This window comes from Dipodomys spectabilis, unplaced genomic scaffold (assembly GCF_019054845.1).
Source record: "Dipodomys spectabilis isolate Male_0828 unplaced genomic scaffold, ASM1905484v1 ptg000125l, whole genome shotgun sequence".
In the NCBI taxonomy this organism is placed as follows: Eukaryota; Metazoa; Chordata; class Mammalia; order Rodentia; family Heteromyidae; genus Dipodomys; species Dipodomys spectabilis.
The window spans coordinates 19,236,370-19,257,235 of NW_024870802.1; the positions used below are offsets into that span (position 1 = coordinate 19,236,370).

The window sequence follows — 20,866 nt, forward strand, 5'->3', positions numbered from 1 at the left end:
GGATTGGCAGAGTCCCATGAATTTAGAATGAGTCCCATGAATTTAAGAATGAGGGAAAATTGGTTGTTCAAAGGAAGAGCAGTGGTATCCCAAAATGAAAAATGAAAGAGACCTAAGGAGTAGATAATAACAAATGGAAGTCACTTCAAGGGATGCTAATGTCACCAAGGGATAGTGATCAGGCACCAAAATCTACTTAATTTTTTTCTTTTGTCAGCAGTGGGCTTGAACTCTGGGCCTGGGCTCTGTCCCGGAGCTCTTCAGCTTAAGGCGAATGCTCTACCACTTGAGCCATAGTACCACTTCCAGTTTTCTGGTGGTTAATTGGAGATGAGTTTCATGGACTTTCCTGCCCGGGCTAGCTTTGAACCACAATGCTCAGATCTCAGCTTCCTGAGTAGATAGGATTACAGATGTTAGTCACTGGTGCCCAGCTCAAAGTCTACTCTTGAATCTATAGAACTGATCAGGACCCAGAGGTTTAAGGTGTGTGTGTGTGTGTGTGTATGTGTGTGTGTGTGTGTGTGTGTGTGTGTGTGTGTGTGTGTGTGTGTGTGGCTGGTTGGCTGGCTGACTATGTTGGTCTTGCAGCATGAACTCAGGGTCTGGTCACTGTCCCTGAGATTTTTTGCTCAAAGTTGCCACTCTACCTCTTGAGCCACAGCTCCACTTCTGGCTTTTGGGTACTTAATTGGAGATAAGAGTCTTCCAGACTTTCCCGCCCAGGTTGGCTTAGAACTGGGATCTTCAGATATCAGCCTCATGAATAACTAGAATGACAGGTGTGAGCCACTGGTGCCTGGCTTAAGACTTTTAATAAGAGACCAAGGAATCCTTCAAAATACAATAAAGGTACATAAAATCATTCCCATTCTGCTGTCCTGATCAGTAGCACCTCCATTTCCACAGGATTTACCTGTTTTGGCCTCAGAGAGGAAAATGTCTTTGTGGAAGTCTCTATTTCCCCAACTTTTCACTCAATTAATTCTGAAAGATATAATAGGTTCTACAGACCAAAGGGTTTTATGATCAAACAAATTTTAGAGAGCCTTTATTAAACCAAGTTCAATACATGGGGACAAAGCAGTGCTTGTCTGCCTCAGGGGGAGGGTAAGAAGCACACTTGAATCCAAGGATCCACTCTGATGTAAGCCAGTGACCTGCTGCTTCTGGGAAAGGGACAAGAGACTCTTGGGCTGAGGGTTCTCCACCAATTTAAAAACAAATAAAACAAGAAAAAAAAAACAAACAGTGCTGACCTGTTTAAGAGAAGAAATAGGGCATTTACCTGTGCTGTGGGTACACAACTTAGTAGAAGACAGAGGTTGTCTACCAGTGCGGGGAGGGCTGAGCCTTCAGCCCCTCCCAATGAACTTATCTATGCCAATGAAAGTCAACTCAAAAGCCAGGCACTGGTGGCTCACACTGGTAATCCTAGCTACTCGTGAGGCTGAGATCTGAGGATCATAGTTCAAAAACAGCTGAAACAGACAAGTTGGTGAGACTCTTATCTCCAATAAAATACCACCCTTCTCTTCCCCCCCCCCCAGAAAAAGCCAAAAGTAGCACTGTGGCCCAAGTGGTAGAGCACTAGCCTTGAAAGGAGGAGGGGGAGGGGGAGGAGGGGGGGAGGTAGAGGGGGGGAGGAGGAGGAGGAGGCGGCATCCTGAGCTCAAGCCCTAGGACCAGAGAAAGGAAGGAAGGAAGGAAGGAAAGAAGAAAGGAAGGAAGGGAGGGAGGGGAAGGAGGGAGGGAGGGAGGGAGGGAGGGAGGGAAAGAAAGAAAGAAAGAAAGGCTCAAGAAACAAAGGCCCTCTACTCAATTTGTCCTATCATTTCTAAATGACTCCATGTTCTTGACCACATATATGGGGTATATATAATACTTTCATCAGAAGGACCAAGATTTTCTCTTTGAATGATCTTGGTGTAATGCTCAATTGTCCCAGAACTGAGATGGAAGGTAATGCTTGCCCTGATGTTAGTCATATTCCCAGGCCTAAAGGTAGACTGACCTCTAAAGGGTCAGCCCCACAGGAATCACAAAAATTGGCAATGAGTAAGTGGCTTCCCAGAAGAAAACAAGGAGTTGAGCACGGATGGCTCATACCTGTAATCCTATCTATTCAGGAGCCTGAGATCTGAGGTCATGATTCAAAGCCAACCTTGGCAGTAAAGTCTTCAGTGGGCACTCTTACAACCATTCTGCTATCCTATTATTGCTCCTGGCAGCCCATCTTATTCTGCCTTGAGTTGACTTTTCTTTCCTGAGTCCTGATTACTTTTCTTTTCTTTTTTGTCCTTTCTAAAATGGCTGCATAATATTCCATTGTATACAGAACTACTTTTAGAAGCTTTCTCTATAACCACTAAAAATTGGAAATGACTTCAGTGTCCTTCAAGTGGGAATAGATGAAGAAATTGTGATTTATGTTAGTGGTTTATGTTATTCATGGATTTGATTTGGCAATAATAATCCTAACACAAATGCATTGTGCTAAGTGGGAAGAAAAAGCTCTCAAAGTGCTTCATGCTTTATGATTCTCTCTATAAATGGCATTCTGATCAAGGTAAAACTATAGGGACTGAGCACTTATAAGCAATGACCAGATATCAGGCTGAGAAGAGAGATTGGCTATGAAGGGTCAGCAAGAAGAAGAGGGAATTTCTTGGGATGCTGGAACTATTCTGGGTCTAAGTAGTTCTGGTGGTTACACTGCCCTAAGCATTTGTCAAAACTCACAGAACTGTATAGACAAATGTGAATTTTATTCAATGTAAACTATAAATAAATAAATAGAAAAAGCTCCAAAGATGCAGAAACAGCTTAGAAGGGTACATACTATTTATCTGCTGTTTTTGTTTGTTTGTTGTGCCAGGACTAGGACTTGAACTCATAGCCTTGAACTCTCAACTTTTTGCTCATGGCTGGTGCCCTAACACTTGAATGCCACGTATCCAGTTCTGACTTTTGTGCTGATTACTGAAGATTAAGAGTTTCATGAATCACTAGGGCTGGATTTGAGCTGTGATTCTCTGATCTCAGTCTCCTGAGTAGCTAGGATCATCTGTGTGAACCACAGTTGCCCAGCATGCTAATATTTTTTTAATAAGGTAAGGTGTCTCATGAAGGAAGGGCTAACATTGTTCAAAAAGAAATGTATTCATTATCTGACTTTTGAAATGGTAACCCCTCTGTACATCACTTTTGTAATAACTTTATTTAATTAATTTATTTATTTATTTTTGTCAGTCATGGGGCTTGATCTCTGGGCCTGGGTGCTATCCTTCAGCTCTTCAGCTCAAGGTTAGCGCCCTACCACTTAAGCCACAGCACCACTTCTGGTTTCTAGTGGTTTATTGGAGATAAGAGTCTCACAGACTTTCCTGCTAGGGCTGGTTTTGAACTGCGATGGTCAGATCTGACCATCTAGCTTCCTGAGTAGCTAAGATTACAGGTATAAGCCACTGACACCTGGCTTAACAATTTTTTAAAAAACATAAGATCTCTCTGTGTAGCCCAGGCATGCCTGGAATTCATGATCTTTCTGCCTCTATCTCCCAAGTGCTGGGATTATAGGTGTATGCCATCAAGATTAAATATTTGCTGAAAAGTGTGTGTGTGTGTGTGTGTGTGTGTATTTACACACACACACTTTTGATAGAAAAATCATGTGTATATGTGCGTTGGTACATGCAGGGGTTGGGACTTTTACAACCATTTTATTCAGAGCACATTATTAGGTATCACCCAAAATTAACCATTTCCCACTCAGAGAAGGAAACTAGCAGGAACCTCCCACAGCATTGGCAATGTGAAGAATTTCAACAGGAACCACTCCTGAGCTGCTGTGATAATAAACCAGATTTGTGCAATTGTCTCAAAATAGATAATAACCTCATTCATCTGAAGAAATAAGATCACAAAGAAGAGGAAGGCAGAGGAGGCTACAAAAACTCTCAAAGCAGTCACAAAACTCACACAAAAAAATTAAGTCTTCAATGTGAAGAGAAAAATGGGTTTCAGTGTATTCATCTGCTTACATGTAACCAATTGGGAACCACGTAACCAATTGGGAAATACTCACTAGAACAAACAGGTTTCTGGCCTTTTTGTTTACTCGCCCTTTGGCAAACCTAAAGTAAACAATGTTCTTAAGCTCCAGTGGTCCCTCCTTTTTGACAAAGACAGAATCTGTCTGTGAAGAAAGTGGGCTTGGGAGTTGGATAACCTTGGCTTTCATCTGAGACCAACTACAGATCCTAGTGCCTCAGAGATCTGTAATAATCCTGGACAAATGGGTTAACATGTCAAATATACAATCTAACATCCGCACTATAGAATTATATAATCCTGAACAAAATTGCATAATTCCGTTCTATAATTTATTATACAAGTTAGACAATGCCATTCATCACAACTTATATAATGTAACATTTGCTAAGGTTTGTAGTGGTATCTGGCATGTGAAAAGTCCTCTGAAAGACAATTTTTCCCAATTTCAAAATTTACTCAAAACTACAGCAACAACACAGTGTAATATCATCATAAGGCTACACATATGGATGGATGGATTAAAATGGGAAGTGCAGAAATAAATCCACAAATCTTTGACCAACTAAGCTCTAATGAAGTTTCCAAAGCCATTTAATGAGGGACAAAATTGACATTTTAGGTGAAGCAAGGACAACTGGATATTGACATACAAAAGAATAAAGCTGGGGCTGGGAAGGTAGCTCAGTGGTAGAGCGCTTACCTTGCATGCATGAGGCCCTGGGTTCGATTCCTCAGCACCACACAAGCAAAAAGAAAAAAGCCAGAAGTGGCACTGTGGCTCAAGTGGTAGAGCGCTAGCCTTGAGCTGAAGAGCTGAGCGCCCAGGCCCAGAGTTCAGGCCCCACAACCGGACCCAAAAAAAAAAGAATAAAGCTGCTGGTTGCTGGTGGCTCATGCCTATAATCACAGCAGTGGGTTGAGATCTGGAATCACGATTCAAAGCCTGCCAGGGTAGAAAAGCCCATGAGACTCTTATCTCCAATTAATCATATACGAGTTAGAAGTGGAGCTGTGGCCCAAGTAGTAGAGCTCCTGCCTTGGGCGAAAACCTCAGGAACAGAGCCCAGGCCCTGAGTCCAAGCCCTGGGACCAGAAAAGAAAGAGAGAGAGAGAGAAGAAAAAGAAGGAAAGAGAGAGGAAAGAAAGAAAAGGAAAGAAAGAAAATAATTAATATAAATTTTATGAAAAGTAAAATATGATAAAAATATAGATGTATTTTATAGTTATTTTTTAATTACACTTACATAATTATGTGTGTTCCATATTCAGATAAGATGGCTAATACTGAATCATATACTTGCAGGCCTAAATTTCTTGGTCACCATTAGCATTGTATATTTCTTAATGCCTGAAATAACATCTAAACAAAAGGCAGGTGCCTTAGGTAAAATGGTACTTAGGTGATTTTAAAGACCTTAATGAGGTCAGGTAATTGCTTGGTGAAGCTAAAAATGCTACCTTGGGTTAACTAATCAACAGCACCACACATCATCATAAGTACTTCATTCCCTTCCATCCACATACTATCCATCAAGTCAATACATGGGAGGCAGGTGTCTAAGAAACCACTTCCTCTGTATGGTAAGGGTGCACTCAAGGGACATTTTTAAAACATTTATTGAATTAGTTGGGTCTAGTTTATAATGAATGGAAAATCTGTCATAATGCACATTCCATAAGCAGCTAAGGAAAGCTAAGACTCTGAAGCCATTTGTGGAGTAAACACAATTTGCAATTCATGAGAGACTTTGAGAAATTGGTTTTTTTTTAAACACTGGGTTTCCTGAGTTCATTAATTAAATAAAAACAATAATAATAACAGGCCACCCCAACTGGTGTCATTTTCAGTAAACTGATAAGTTTTAAATGAAAACTCCTGACTGCCCTGGAGGAATGGGAATTGGACATCGAAATTGCCGAGTCTGAAAGCTGGCCAACCAAAACCACAGAAGCACTTCCTTTTAAAATGCATGCTGGAAATAAAGACAACCCTGAGATACCACCTTACCCCAGTCAGAATTCCCACATCCTCAAGTCAGCCAACGACAAATGCTGAAGGGGATGCGGAGAAAGAGGAACCCTATTACACTGCTGGTAGGAATGTACACTTATACAACCACTTTGGAAAGCAGTCTGGAGGGTCCTCAGAAAGCTAAATATCGACCTCCCTTATGACCCAGTCATACCACTTCTAGACATCTATCCTGAACAACAGGAACCAGTGTATAAGGACACATGCACCTCCATGTTTATTGCAGCACTGTTCACAATAGCCAGGATGTGGAAAACAACCCAGATGTCCCACCACAGATGAATGGATCCAAAAATTGTGGTATCTATACACAATGGAATATTATGCAGCCATTAGAAATGACAAAATAATGGCATTGCAGGGAAATGGATGGAGCTAGAAGAAATCATGTTGAGAATGGTACATGGTCTCCCTGATAAGTGGATATTAAATCCAAAATGTTAGGTGATATGACAAAATTAACAGGACTTAAGAAACAAAGGACTTCCACTCATCTGGTCGAATCACTACTAAATAACCCCATGCTGCTGATCACATATATGGTACATATGTGCACACCGGAGGGGAACCAGGAAGACGACACAGAACTAGAGGGAATCAGAGAAAAACATACAACAGCAGGACCCATCAGCTGCACTGGACATTGACCAAAACGAACTAAGCAACTCAATGGCAGCAATGGGAGGGAGGGAACAAGTGGGAAAGAGGGAACAGCTGATGCTATGCAAAACAAAAGAAATGTGCATATCACCCAATGTGGAAGAAATAACTGTATTGCAAAGCTCATAGAACTCATAAATGCTATAGACCGTGATAAACAATTTGCTCCAGGAAAGTTAGAATGTGTTTGTGACTTTAACTGAGCATCACTATCCCATAATACTGTGAAATTTGGGAAATTATGTAACCGCTTAATCACAATAAAAAATTTGAAAACAAAAGAAAATAAAATGCATGCTGGAAAAAAAATGGAGGGGGAGGATATCAGTTCTTGGTGTCACCTTCGGTCACCCAACCTGCTGTGGCCCAGGCTTGGCATACACTCTTTCCAACACTGGTAACAATCATAACTAGTCTTTCTGCCATGATCCTGAAGCTAGCTGGGAGAAGCCATGTTCTTATTTTTTTATTTATTTATGTTTTGTCCGTTGTGGGGCTTGAACTCTGTGAGCGCTGTCCCTTAGCTCTTCAGCTCAAGGCTAGCACTCTATAGAAGCCATGTTCTTTTTTTTGGGGGGGGGGTCCGGTCGTGGGGCCTGAACTCTGGGCCTGGGCACTGTTCCTCAGCTCTTCAGCTCAAGGCTAGCGCTCTACCACTTGAGCCACAGCACCACTTCCGTTTTTTTTTCTTTTTGCTTATATGGTGCTGAGGAATCGAACCCAGGGCCTTGAGCATGCAAGGCAAGCGCTCTACCACTGAGCTACCTTCCCAGCCCTGAAGCCATGTTCTTAATGGCAGAGGGATAGAAAATATAATAAGGGTGTAAAACATGGGGTGAGAGGAAAATGTCTCTGTTCTCCTTTGGGGAAGAGCACCCAGCTTTCCCTTTTGCTTGGTTTTATAATATTTATTAAAGGCTATTGCCCTGCTGTATGTGCAGTCCTCTGTGGGACATGTAGGAATGGATCAGATAAAAGTCTATACTAAGCAATTTATATAATGGGAACACCAGGAAATATAGATCAAAGGCAGATAGTCTTAAATGCTTTGAATGATACAGAGTATATTTTAGTTGTCCGCTTGTTTGTTTAGGGCTGGTATTGGGGCTTGAACTCAGGGTCTGTGTGCTGTCCCTCAATTTTTCACTTAACGCTAGCTTTCTAGCACTTAAGCCACAGCTCCACTTCTGGCTTTTTGGTGATTAAGTGGAGAAGAGTCTCACAGATTCTCCTGCCAGGCTGGCCTTGAACTGCAATCCTCCTATCTCAGCTTCCTGTGTAGAACGAATTACAAAAGTATGTTGTTCTCCCCTAGAAAGCTACAGTGGAATCGTGCCACAGTTGGTTTAGTTTACCAATAAAACAGAATAACATGCTACAGCTCCCCCCGCCCCACCCTTTTCTATTCTATATTTAATCCCAGACTTTAAACAAGAGGAACAGAAACCCCCCACATGCCGGGCATGTTTGGATTCTCCCAAAAGAGCTGAAGGGGATTCCAGCCATGTTTCTTTCAAAAAAGATTCTGACCTTGGCTGAAAGCTGAAATTTTTGGTGGGGGGAACATTAGCCTTAATCCTGACATCTAAAGAAATGAGATTAATCATTTTCTATTTTCAGTGGAGAAAAAAATTCTGAGAGGTGGGAGGAAGGAGGAGGAGGAAGAAGGGTTTGAAATAAAGAAGAAAGAAGCAGGGACAGTGAGCAGTGGCTCAGATCTGTAGACTTAGCTATTTGGGGTGAAGGGATTGGGTGGGTGGAGGTAGAATTTCTGTGAGACTCCATCTCAACCAATGGCTGGGCTCAGTGGCATCTATCTGTCATCCCTAGTGAGAGGCAGGGAAACACAAGTGGAGGACTGTAACCCAGGCTGGCCAGGTCATAAACAAGACCTTAACCAGAAAGTAACTACTATGGTAGAGTTTCCAAGTGCAAGTCCCTGAGTTCAATCTCTAGAACCACCAAGAAGAAAGAAAAGAAAGAAGGAAAGAAGGAAAGAAAGAGGAAGGAAGGAAGGAAGATGGAAGGCACATAATTAAACTGTAAAAGAAAAATACAAAGTTGAAAAAAAAATTATCATCTCCTGCAAGCATTTATGAGTATGAGAGCATGGGAGGGACTCCTTCACTAACGTTTTCCTGTTCATCCTGAGATCCTAGCTACTCAGGAAGCTGAGATCTGAGGATCCTGGTTCAAAGCCAGCAGGGGCAGGAAGGTCCGTGAGACTCTTATCTCCAATAAACCACTAGAAAACCAGAAGTGGCGCTGTGGCTCAAGTGGTAGTGCAATTGCCTTGAGCTGAAGAGCGCAGGGACAGCGTCCAAGCCCCATAACCAACCAAAAAAAAAAAAAAAGAAAAAATATGCATGAGGGCTGGGAAGGTGGCTCAGTGGTAGAATGCTTGCCTTGCATGCATGAGGCCCTGGGTTCAATTCCTCAGCACCACATAAACAGAAAAAGCCAGAAATGGCTCTGTGGCTCAAGTGGTAGGGCACTAGCCTTGAGCTGAAGAGCTGAGGGACAGTGCCCAGGCCTCAGAGTTCAGGCCCCATGACTGACAAAAAAAAAAAAAAGAAAGAAAGAAAAGAAAAGAAAATATGCATGAAACAGTTTTCAAGTGGGAAGTGGTTCTGCTGGCTTTCATCTGAAAAACCACCTGAAATTGCCAATGGCTTTCTCCTTCCTTTTTTTTTTTTTGTTATTTGCTTGCTTCCTTCCTTTCTCCCTTCCTTCCTTCCTTTCTCCCTTCCTTCCTTTCTCCCTCCCTTCCTTCCTTCTTTCCTTCCTTCCTTCCTTCCTTTCTTTCGCTCTCTCGCTTTTTCTTTTCAAAACAGCTACACAGGAAAGTGGTCTTTTGCCTTGAAAACCTCCAAGCAAATGCTCCACACTCAAGATCCTCCGCAGACAGGAAATGCCTTTGCCAACTCCAAGGTCTCCTTCACCCTGCCCTGTGCATTGTCTAGAGACCGCTCCCTCTCCCAGCTGCAAATCAGAGCAGGGACACAAAAGAAGAGAATGGCGATGGAAACCTTGGAGTTCTATGCGTTGATGTCTCCTCTCGGGTGAGCTGCCCACCCCTGGAGGTGCTGAGGGACAGAGTAGCTGCTGCTCTGTGGACTCTTGTTTGGTGTGTGGGAGTCCTCTACAAAGTGCTTCTTCTTGCATTTAACAATACCAAAAACCTAGTAAGGAACCAAGTTAGCTTAATAACACAGGTTCCAGCTAGGAATTTCATAAAGTAAATATGCCTTTCTGTTCCATATCATGGGTATTTACATAAATAATACCTCCAGTCTCAGATTCACAGGATTGTTCATTGTTGGGAGTTGTGAAGAGACATTTAAATGGTGAGTTTTCTGCATTTATGTATTTTCCACAAGGCAACACAATTGGAATGGGAATAAAAGTGCCTTCTATTCCTAGCAAAGTACATTTTTCTCCCGAGCCCAAATATTTAGATTTTCTTGAATCCCTGCCTTCCATTAACTAAGAGAAACATTCATAGTAATAAAACCACAAACAAAAAAATCTTGTCAGCAATGTTGAAAGAGAATAGGTACTTTCACTATCAGAGATGGTTTCCTCTTGTCCCACAAGATGGCTTATCAGCTTTCACTCTGAGAAAACCATAAAAAGAAAAAGAAACCTTACGCAATAGTTCTCTAAATAAAATAATCCACAACAGGCTAGTCATCCCTTAAAAGTGATGTTGTTTAACGAGTCAAAGTACATCATCCAGCAAAATCAATATCCTATTAAGTTAGAAAGGTTTCTCAATATCAAAGAGCAACGAACTGAATAACTTCAAGTATAAGTACATGACCCAGAGGATTAATCACACACTGTCATGGTGAAATTAGGGCAATTCTTCCAATCATTAACGTTTTGCTTACAAAAATGTGCTTTTCTATTTGTCTTTCTGCTAAATGATAACCGTTTTTCAAGTTGAATCTCCTGATAAAAAGAGTTAAAAACAAGACAGGAGCTGTGTTGTAAAGGTCATACATGCTGCTTCAACATGAAATAGCCAAAAGACAAACAAATGAAAAATGCCTGGATTGTAGGAAGAATTTGTAAATATTCATTGGCAGTCGGTAATGGGCACTGTAGAGGAGTCAATGCCAACCTGTGGCCTGAGAATACTGTCTCTCTTCCAATTAAAACAATCTTGCTCTTTTTGTTTGTTTGTTTGTTGGGGGGGGAGCGTGGTGGTACTGAGGCTTCAACTCAGGACCCTGTGTTCTTGCTTAGCTTTTTCTGCTCAAGGCTGTGCTCTTCCACTCAAGACACACTTCCACTTCCATGCTCTTCCTTCTTAAGGACATGTTTAGATGTAGAACATGAGCAACTAGAAGGGAGCTAGGGTTAGCTTTAAACTGGAAGACAGACACAGTCTGGTTTTGGAGCTGTCTACTTTAAAACAAGACTTCACACCCCCCAAGTTTTTCCAGTGTCAAATCAATACATATGCTGGTATTTCTCTGCTCCATAGTCGTGATACAGTTACTCCCAAGAATAAACATTAACCAGAGGTTATCTCTGACAATGTGACACACAAAGATTTCAGGATTACTTTAATTCAATATTAGGGCCACAAGCGTCCCATTCTCCAAGACTGTGATACAGACAGTCTGATTTTCAGAGGGGGCTGGTAATGACCTTTGAGACCTGGTAGCAGGTTTGGAGCCTGCAGCTTATGGGAAGGTGAACTCTCCCACTGGATGTCTACTTTGGGCTCCAACACTGAGGAGATAGGAGGAATAAGGGACAACAATGGAGCATGAACAGGGTTGGGAATTGTAGAATTGGATGGACGGGTTGTGTGCAATGATTTTGTTGTTGTCCACATGGGAGGACTGAAATCAAGAACTCTGGTGCTGCTGAGGCTAGGATTTGAAGATTGTTCTTCAAAGCCAGAACAGGCAGACAAATTGGTGAGACTCTCATCTCCAACTAACCAACAAAAAAACAAGTAGAGGTGTGGCTCAAGTGGTAAAGCTCTTGCCTTGAACAGAAAAGCTAAGGGACAGGGGGCCAGGCTGAGTTCAAGCCCCAATTACCCCCCCCCCCACACACACACACACACTCTTAATACAGGTTTTTAAACTTACAGGCTTATCCTTACCTCTCTGCTTAAGTACTCAGTTCTTTCTCAGAAACCTAATTTACTCACAATTCCTGCCTTCTTGGGGTAGGAGGAGGCAGGGTGTGAGAACTAAGAACAATGACTTTAAAATTTTTTATTATTATAAAGGTAGGTGTACAGGAGGGTTACAGTTTCATAAGTCAGGCAAAGAGTACATTTCTTTTTGGACAACCCTTCCCTCCCTCTCTCCCAGTGTTTCCCTGGCATCTCCACGCATAAGTTGTATAGTTCCTCTTCAACACGGTGTCCAGTGAATACCACTGCTGCATTTAAGGACAATGACTTTCTACTCTTTGTCTGAATGTCCATTTCTGGGGGGGAGGGGGTCACAGCCCTCTTCTGCCAGGCCAGGAGTAGGGTTCTCTCATAGGTTCTCACCCACTCTTCAGTGGCTGGCGAAGACCTAGGCTAAAGGAGGGGATTTCTAGGTCTCTCCCACCTTCCTTTTGGAAAATCATCTGCTAGGCAGGTAGCTGAAGACAGACTAGCAATACCCAGGATGGTAGAAGTTCAGCCCTAAATCCAGCTTCTTCTCTCCCCCGCCCCCCTCCAAATGAGCCTTTCTGGACCCTCCACCCTGGGTCCAGCCATCAGACCTCACGCCCACCACCTGGGTGGGTGACCTCTGACCGACCCAGCGCAGGCAGGAGTTACGGGAAGGGCGGAGGGCGGGCTGAGCGCAGGTCCCACCAGCCTGGTCCCCGGGCAGCGTCCTGGGGAAGTGCTCTGCACCTGCAGCCCGGGCAGCACCTGAGAACTTGCAGAAATGTAAATCGCTGCTCTGGTCCGGCGGAACTGGATGGAGGGACGGGGCGGGCTACGACTTTCCCTGAGCCGCGGCGGGAGACCCGCGCAGCTCGCGGAGAGTGAGCGCGGGCCAGAGCGCCAACTCCGGGCTCCCCCAGCGCGGCTCCCAGCCGCGGGCTTGGGCGCAGGGCGGCTCCGGGACCCCGGCGGCCGTGGCAGGACGCGCCGATGACTCCCGCCCACCAAGGCCGACGGGCAGGAGAATGGTCGCGGCGCCCCGGGCGCCCCGCACGGCGTGGCACAGCCGGGGAGATCTGTGCTGCTTCCTGCCGCGCCCGGGCCTTGAACCTGCCTGGCTTGGGGAGCTGAGGTCCTCCTGCAAACACACACCAGCCCAGCTGTCCCGCAAGCACCCCAAGAAAGGCCCTCGCTCGCGTTCCAGCTCCCCTTCCCGGGCTAAGGCTCCGCGGAGAGCCCAGCCCACCACCCGAGCGCCCCGACGTTCCAGCTAACAGTCTTACCAAACAGTAAACCCCCCCCCCCCCAGCTCGGCCTTCCCGCGGACACATGTGTTTTATAGACAAGTCATTCATTCAAAAAAAAATACCTGTGGACAGGGCTTGTTTTCTTTTACGGTGAGCCATTTTATGTACACGTTATGGACATTGTTTGATATAAACATTATCTACAATCCACTTACACTTAAGCTACTAAGTCTAGCTTGTGATTAATTTTAATCACGGGTGAGTCAGTATCTCTGCCCGAGGGGCTGTATTCCCCTCCTTAGCACCTTGGTCAAACAGGTCCCAAGTGACAGGACAAAAGCAAGCGCTCAAGAGTTTTCACGTTTTGGGTTTTTTTTTTTTTTTGCTTTGTTTTTTGGGTTTTTTTTGTTTTGTTTTGTTTTTAACTCTTCCCTTACAAAAGGAACCCAACATCCTCCAGACAAGATCACTGAAGTGAATTTGGATTTATGAAGCCCCCCCACCTCCCAGGTCTAGGAATGTCATAAAAGTAATGTTTTCTTTTAAAGTATCCCAGGGCTGTCTGAAATGGGGGAGGAGGACTTTTTCCATGACCTACCTCTGGATGGAGAGTGTTCCTTTGCTTTTCCATCAAGTAGAATGTAAATACAATTATAGAACAGTCATTCACGAGCTCCTTACTAGTAAAGCCTTTAAGTTATAACTTAAAATTTTTAACAAGTTCAAAATTACTTCTTATAAATAGAAACAATTTTTAAAGGGGGGATGAAATTAGTCACTTTATCAAAACATAAAAACAATATGTACATCATTTGTTAAGTGAAAATTAAGGCTTCAATGGAGGTTTGTTAATTAGCCAGTGCACCAAATGTTCTGGGTGTCCAGAAAACACCAGAATATCATGGATTTCCATTTTCCAGTTCTTCTGTGAAGAATGTTAATTCCCAAATCCAGTTTTCAGACCAAGTCGATCATCTGTGACCATTATCCGGCATTAAAGTAGACTTTATCGCCCTCAATGTCCACTTCCTGGTCAGAATCCTCTGAAACCTCAGAGTCCAGGTCTTCATGAGAGGTAGGGGAGGGGGAACATTGAGAACTATCCAATGAAGCACCTTTATCCTGTTCACTGGGCAAGTCTTGTCCTTGCTCACAGGGATTGTCCAAACTTTCCAGTTCATCTTTTTTATTGCTTTGAGGGTTCTCCTGAAGGAAACCAATAAAAATGGAGATCGGTAAGATCATGAAATATGGGGAGATAGCAGATATAAATCAAGATGTCCTGGGGGGGAGGCTGGGAAGGGATGTGAAGGGTAAACAAAGGAGGAGGCAAGAATGCTTGATAAGAAATGTACTCATTATCTTGCCCATGTAATTGTAACCCCTCTGTACAGTATGTTCACAATTAAAAAAAATCAAGATGTCTTCTTTTCCTGCACCATCATTTACATTTTTAGTTTATCGTGTTTTTTCAGCTATCAATCTTTTTATTCAGAAAATACATACTTGTGATTTGTCATTTGAAAGAAGTTACAACACATCTGAGAAGATTAAGCTTAAGCCAGTTAAGAACCAGTCATGAATATGTGTAAGTGTATTTAAGTGTTTATTGAATCTTGAGGCCAAGTTTAGGGGAGGAAATCTTGGATCACTTCAGATACACAATATCTTAACTATTTAAATCTTGCCAATTAACAGTCTTCTAGACATTTTATAAAGAAGAATGTTAAGGGAGGGGGCCATACTGTGTATAAGTCTTGGGTTCAATCTTCAGTATCAAAAAAAACTTGAATGATGAATTAAGAAGAAAATCTCAGGTATTGGATTGAACCATATCTATTCATTCTCTAGAATAAACTTATGAACATCTATGTGTAAATATGTTTTAGGCTATAAATCATGGCAAGCAAAATTTGTAAAAGTGGATAAATATCGCCATTTGAGAAGGCAGACTACAATTTGCTTAAAATCTAGAGCAGATTTTCAAAAATGACTCCCATATTATATAGAACCCACTATTTTCAAAAGTCCCTGGTAAACTAGAGTCAAGCTTTTTGAACAAGAACTAAACCAGTGAAATTTTAATCATGGGTTGTCTAAAGAGGATATAAACATTACATAGAAACCTGATTTACTACAAAAAAAATTCTAAACACAAGACTATAAAATAGTCTCCAATGGGGGAGGGAAGGGATAGTAGAACAACAACAGGGGAAGGGATTACAATGATCTACAAGTAATATACACATTGCCTCACTCATGTAACTGTAACCCCTCTGTACAGCATCTTTACAATAAAATAAAATTTAAAAAATATTCTCCAAGTTTGCAGCTTATGTAACAAGCAGATGCACAAGGTTGGAGAATGAGGGGGGGGAAAATCTGCAAATATTTAAATCATGTTAGAATAATTAAGTTACCATTATTTATTTTATGTTTCAAGATGGTTTTTGTTTTTGTTTGGGGGAATACCATCTTGTAGTTAATGAAAAAGTATTTAATGTATTGTATTTAATGACCAATAAATTTTAAAACCAATATCAAATTTCCTTACTTGTATTACTGCTTCCAAATATTATTATTTGAAAATTCATATGTATAAGTGAACACTTCTCACATAACTTTGAAAACATCCAGACTAGGACATCAAAAACAAATCTTGAGCTTTAAGTCAATAGAGCTTCTTTAAAAACCAAATTAGCCTTTGCTTTTTTATTACATATTGCGTAACAAGGTCACTGAAGAAAGACTGTTAGAAAGTTTAAGCTACTTTTCAACCAGGTTTGGATATTTTCCTACATGTTTTAAGATTCATTTTAAGAGGTGGCACTAGACAGAAAAATTGTTTTGAAACTCTTTGATATTTAATTCTTCTAAAAAAAAAAAAAACCAGTGCAAACATGACTTAAAGGTGTTTAGTCTTTACATTTACCTTGAGTTCTGCCAGGGTTTATTATGGCTGTGTAAATAAAAGAAACAATTTTCTCCCAAAGATAACTGCTTAAGTCATTTACTGTCAATTACTTTATCTTTCCTGCGTTAATTAGATAAACAACATATGGGGTTTATAAAACAATTAGGCCAGAGTTTTACTAGCCAGTGTGTGAAAACCCGGGCATAATTGATATAGGAACCGCATTAGGTGCTTTTAGCATTACTGCCACCTGAGCAACTCATCCTGCATTTCAGCAGGACTATTTGCCTTTTTAATCAAGGTGAAGAGGTTAAATAGGCTCTCAAATGACTTTTGTATACAACCCATCACAGGCTTTGCTCTGAGATAACATGATACAAATATTTATTTCTATAGAAACAGAACCACGATGTCCATACCTGTTTTAGTCTCCTCCACTTAGCCCGCCGATTCTGAAACCAGGTTTTCACCTATGGGAAAGAAAGGAAACTTGCCAAGTGTCCAAAATCCTGAGAGACTGGGAAGAAGGGAGTGGGGGGAGGAAGGAGATTGGGGGCTGCAAAGCAAAGCAGTCACCACCTTGCCAGACACCACTGGAACAGCCAGTGCTCAGGGGTGGCTACCTTCGAAGCACGCTGGGGGGGGGATGGAGGGAAGAGGGATTGGGGAGGAGGCCCGGGATGCGAGATGCATTTATTTACCTGTCTCTCGCTGAGCTGCAGCATTTTGGCCAGGCGCTTCCGCTCAGGAGGGGAGAGGTATTTCTGGGTCTCAAACTTCTTCTCCAGCTCGATGGTCTGGTCGTTGGAGAATCTCACCTGGCCACCTTTCCTTTTATGTAGTGGCCTCTGTAAGAAAGGGCTCCAGAGCAAGGGTTTGCCTGCAAGAGAAAGAGGGAAGAGGTTAGTGATGGCCCTGGAGTAGCCTGGGCAGCCCAGCCCCCAGCCCTGCCTAGATTAGGGGAGAGGGTAACAAAGTAGGGGAAGCCACCCAACTAGATACATTCCTATCACAATCACATTGTCCTACAAGCACATAAGAGTCAACCGCACATACACACACACACACACACACACACACACACTCAAAGCTACAGGGCTAATCTCCATATGCACGGAGCACCTGCTCTGCAGGCAACTATCATACCTAGGGCTGGTTACAAACACAAATCTTAATCCAATCCTTAAAACACCACGATCTTCTTTTACCAGTCGCTTTGGAATATATGCACACCGGTTTTGCAGCCCTCAGTCCCCTCCCTGGGTGAGCTGCATTTCAATGTGCATGTTGCAGGGGAGCCGAACGCTTAGACCACTCAGAATTCGGCTGTGCAGAAGCGCGTGGGCCCGCGCCCCGCGTGGGGCCGCGCTCACGGTGCCTCCAATCCTGGTGGGAGGGCGTCGTGGTCTCCTCTGATTTCACACCCAGCCGGCAGGGACGGCCAGTTAAAGCCACCTCATGGGCTATGGCAACATTTCCGTCAATGTGTTTCCTGTTGGTCTATCTCAAAAAAAACCCTCTTTGCTTCCTCCTGCGTGGTCCCAGCAGTCACCCAAGGAAACCCAGCGCGCGCTCCGTGAAAATGTTCGTCCCTGGCCCAACCCCGCCGAGGGTCTCCCTCTTGGCCCCATCGGGGATCAAAGCCACGACGTTGGCCCCCCCCCCCCCACTCCCAAGCCTGGAGGCTATAGTTTAAAAATACAAACATGAAAAGCTTTTCAAACACAAAACTATTATCATGCGCACCTCCCAAATCTAATGATGGACTAGGAGGGAGGCCTGAGCCAGAGGCTGCGCTAAAATATGGTTTATATCAGGAAGTTAATTAAGATATTAATTGTCTTCAGGGTTCCTTCTACTAACAGAGTTGATTTAAAACCCTGCTGGCTCAGAGGAAGCTCCCGATTTTCTTATTTACCCTAGGGATTCAGACCCCAAAGGTGCCAAGGGCCACTTGGAGTCCCAGTGGTTGACTTATTTGCTAAGGGCATACACTGAGGGCACAAGCGGTCAATATTCTATGTGCCCAGGTCATCTGCACTGTGCTTCAAAGCTGGCGCCCTGGGTCTGCAACCTTCCTAACTGCAAAGAGAAATGGGTCCGTCTGTCCGTCCGTAAGGCTAGGTCTAAACGCTTTGAAAGCTGGCTTTGTTGTTGGGGTCTTCTTGTTGTTGTTGTTTCGAGATTTTTGCTTGCGTCAGGCTTCAGGCTGGTGCAAAACAGCCTCAAAAAAAAAAAAAAAAAAAAAAAAAAGGAAGCAACTGGTTATTTTAGCTGCCATAAAGTCACATCCCACACAGAGGAAATGAACAATATCAGAAAAACGGATCCTGGCTATCAGAAGTCGAGTGTTTCCTGAATTTGTCTGTATTGAGGATGTCGATAAAATAATCAGCAGCGTGCACTACTCCGGGGGAAGGGTCTGCTTCGTGCAGCCAGGAAAACACTTAACAGCTTCTGAAACCAGATTTACTCCTATCGAGAACTCAAGATTTCCTGTATGAACGGAAAGGGTCAGGCTCTTTCACTGCACAAGCTTGTTGAACCAAGTCCAGCCCTGAGATCACCCGGGGGGCCGGGCAGCGATCGGCCTGGGGCGCCACGACGCCCACTTCCCCGTCCCTCGTGTTAAGGGGAGGGGGAGATGCTGACCCAGGTGACACTCGTGTCCAGGGCTGCCCTCTGCCACTAGCCCCTTGGTGTGTCCCAAGTCCGCGCGCGCCCCGACGCCGGCAAGGCGCAGGAAAACCAATCTGAGTCACAGTGCGGTCAGCGCCGGCCGCGCGCCGCCCAGGGCCCGCGCCTCCGGTCCCCGCGCGCGCCCGAGGGCCACTTTTTCAATAGCTTTTGCCACAACTTTCTATTGCCTCTCTTCGCGTCCCCGCCGCCGCCGCCCGGGCGCTGCCACCTGCCGGGTGGCGCCTTCCCCGTCATCACCCTGGGAGGTTGGCCCCGCCGAGACCCGACCACCTTACCCAAGGGGTCGTGGCGCAGCAAGGCGTGCGTGTAGTCGTTCACCGTCCGCGGGAAGGGGTACAGAGGGCCTCCGAAGCCACCCGGGCCGTAGGCGGCGGCCAGCGCGGCGGCCGAGGGGTGCGAGAAGGCGGGATGGATCGGCGTGGGCTCGTACACCGGAGTCCGGTAGGAGGACACGAGGCTGGTGAAGGAGGAGTTGGGAGACGGCAGCGTGGGGGTGGGCGTGGGCGCGGTGGGCCCACGGCCCAGGATATCCTCGATGTAGAAGGGCGTCGGGTGTGCGGGCTGCAGCAGCGGCGTGGGCGCATACAGCGGCACCCCCACTGCGCCCGCCGCAGCCGCCGGCCCGGGGTGCGGGTACTGCATGGCTCCGCCGCGCTCCAGCCCCTCGGAACGCTGCCCGCCCGCGCCGCGGCGCTACATTTATCCGCGCTCCGGGCTCCCGGCGATAGGCTCCTCCGACCGCGGGGTGGGGCCGCGCTCGCTGGCCCCTTCCTGCCGCCCGGCCCTGCGGCCAATGGCGCGGGGCCCGGGAGCCACCTCCCGCCCCTACCCGTGGCCCGCCCCCGCCGTCCGAGCTCCCCGCCCCCGACACGGGCTGGCCCCGGGCCTCCGGGGATCCTGCGTCGGGTGCCCTGCCACCGCTGTCGCCACGGAGGACTCCAGACACCGGGCTCGGGACGCCCTCCGGCCGAGGCTGGCCGAGGGCCTTGGGCGAAGTGTAGTGCCAGCCGCGGCCAGGAGCGCAGGCTTGGAGCCCCCAGCCTGGAGGCACCGCTGCGGAACCTCAGGGGCACTGTCCAGGCCCGGCCCCAGGCGAGGGCCGCGGGCGTCGGCGGGCGAAAAGATGGCTGGCAAAGGCCGCACTTTCGCAGGCCCGAGAGCCCTTTCTGATCGGTCGGCGCGCTCGCTGGAATAACGGGGGCACTGACAGTTTCTCCCCCGGCGTCTCCCGACCCCGTCGCTGTCGAGGGCGCTGGCTTCCTTCCGTCGGCTCCAGCGAGAACAAGCCTCGTACTTCAGATGCACCCATCGGCTTACCGACGACTGGACTTCAGGTGCTCGGAACTCGGGGCCGCTCCGGCCGGTTTCATTTTGGGTGATCCGGGGTTCGGACACTTTCCTAGGGTGCTGGCAGAAGGTGCTCGGGCCACAGGATCTGGGCGGGGCCTGGGTTCTGAAGCCGAGGCGATGCAATTTTGTTTCACCCGGTAGGGCACAGATGGGGAACCCTACTCCCAATCCCTCTCCACCCCCCTCCCTCGGCCCTGGGGGTCACAGCCGCGCTTCCTCCGTTTCGCACGTGTTTTCCATCGTAGCGGTGGAGCTGCTCGGTGTGGCCGCGTCCCTGGGCGACTCCACTCGCCTCTGGGGCAAAGGGGCATTTTCTTGATTGACGCCCTCCTGTGGTCATCACACCTCGCTGTGAGCCGTGTCTGCTAAAATCCTCTTATTAATTGAAAAAACTCCCTGGATTATGTCCTGTCGGTCTGTCTGTCTGTCTGTTTTAATTTACGTCTTGGAACAGTTTCTTCACCTACCCTGGGCAGAAGTAGGATGAGGAGAGAACTGGGAGCTGGAGGACTTAGGTTCAGGTTCACTTCCAACGTTTTGTTGTATGAAGGCAGTGATCCCTGTCCTCGCCGAGACAGGAAATGAAATTAACCCAATAACAGATTTGTGCTAAGAAGGAGACAGACATGAGCAAAGATCTGGAACTATATAACAAGGAGCCGGCTCCTAGTGGAGGTAGGGAGGGGCGCATTAAAGAAGGAGGGAATATTGGAAAGCCTAGACTGTGAGAGAACATTCCAAGTCCAGAGAGCAGCATGTGAAAGTTTTAGCTAACA

The 20,866-nt window shown here is 45.6% G+C and overlaps 1 protein-coding gene across 1 annotated transcript; it reads right to left on the minus strand.

Annotated features, from left to right (window-relative positions):
- Window positions 1-13,269: 13,269 nt before the first annotated feature.
- Hhex (hematopoietically expressed homeobox) lies at window positions 13,270-19,435 on the minus strand. The gene is made up of 4 exons (XM_042689275.1): window positions 19,016-19,435; window positions 16,742-16,920; window positions 16,460-16,510; window positions 13,270-14,332 (listed from the first exon to the last, which is right to left on the minus strand). The coding sequence occupies exons 1-4, from the start codon at window positions 19,380-19,382 to the stop codon at window positions 14,111-14,113; spliced, it is 819 nt and encodes a 272-aa protein (XP_042545209.1). The 5' UTR covers window positions 19,383-19,435; the 3' UTR covers window positions 13,270-14,110.
- Between the last annotated feature and the right edge of the window lie 1,431 nt (window positions 19,436-20,866).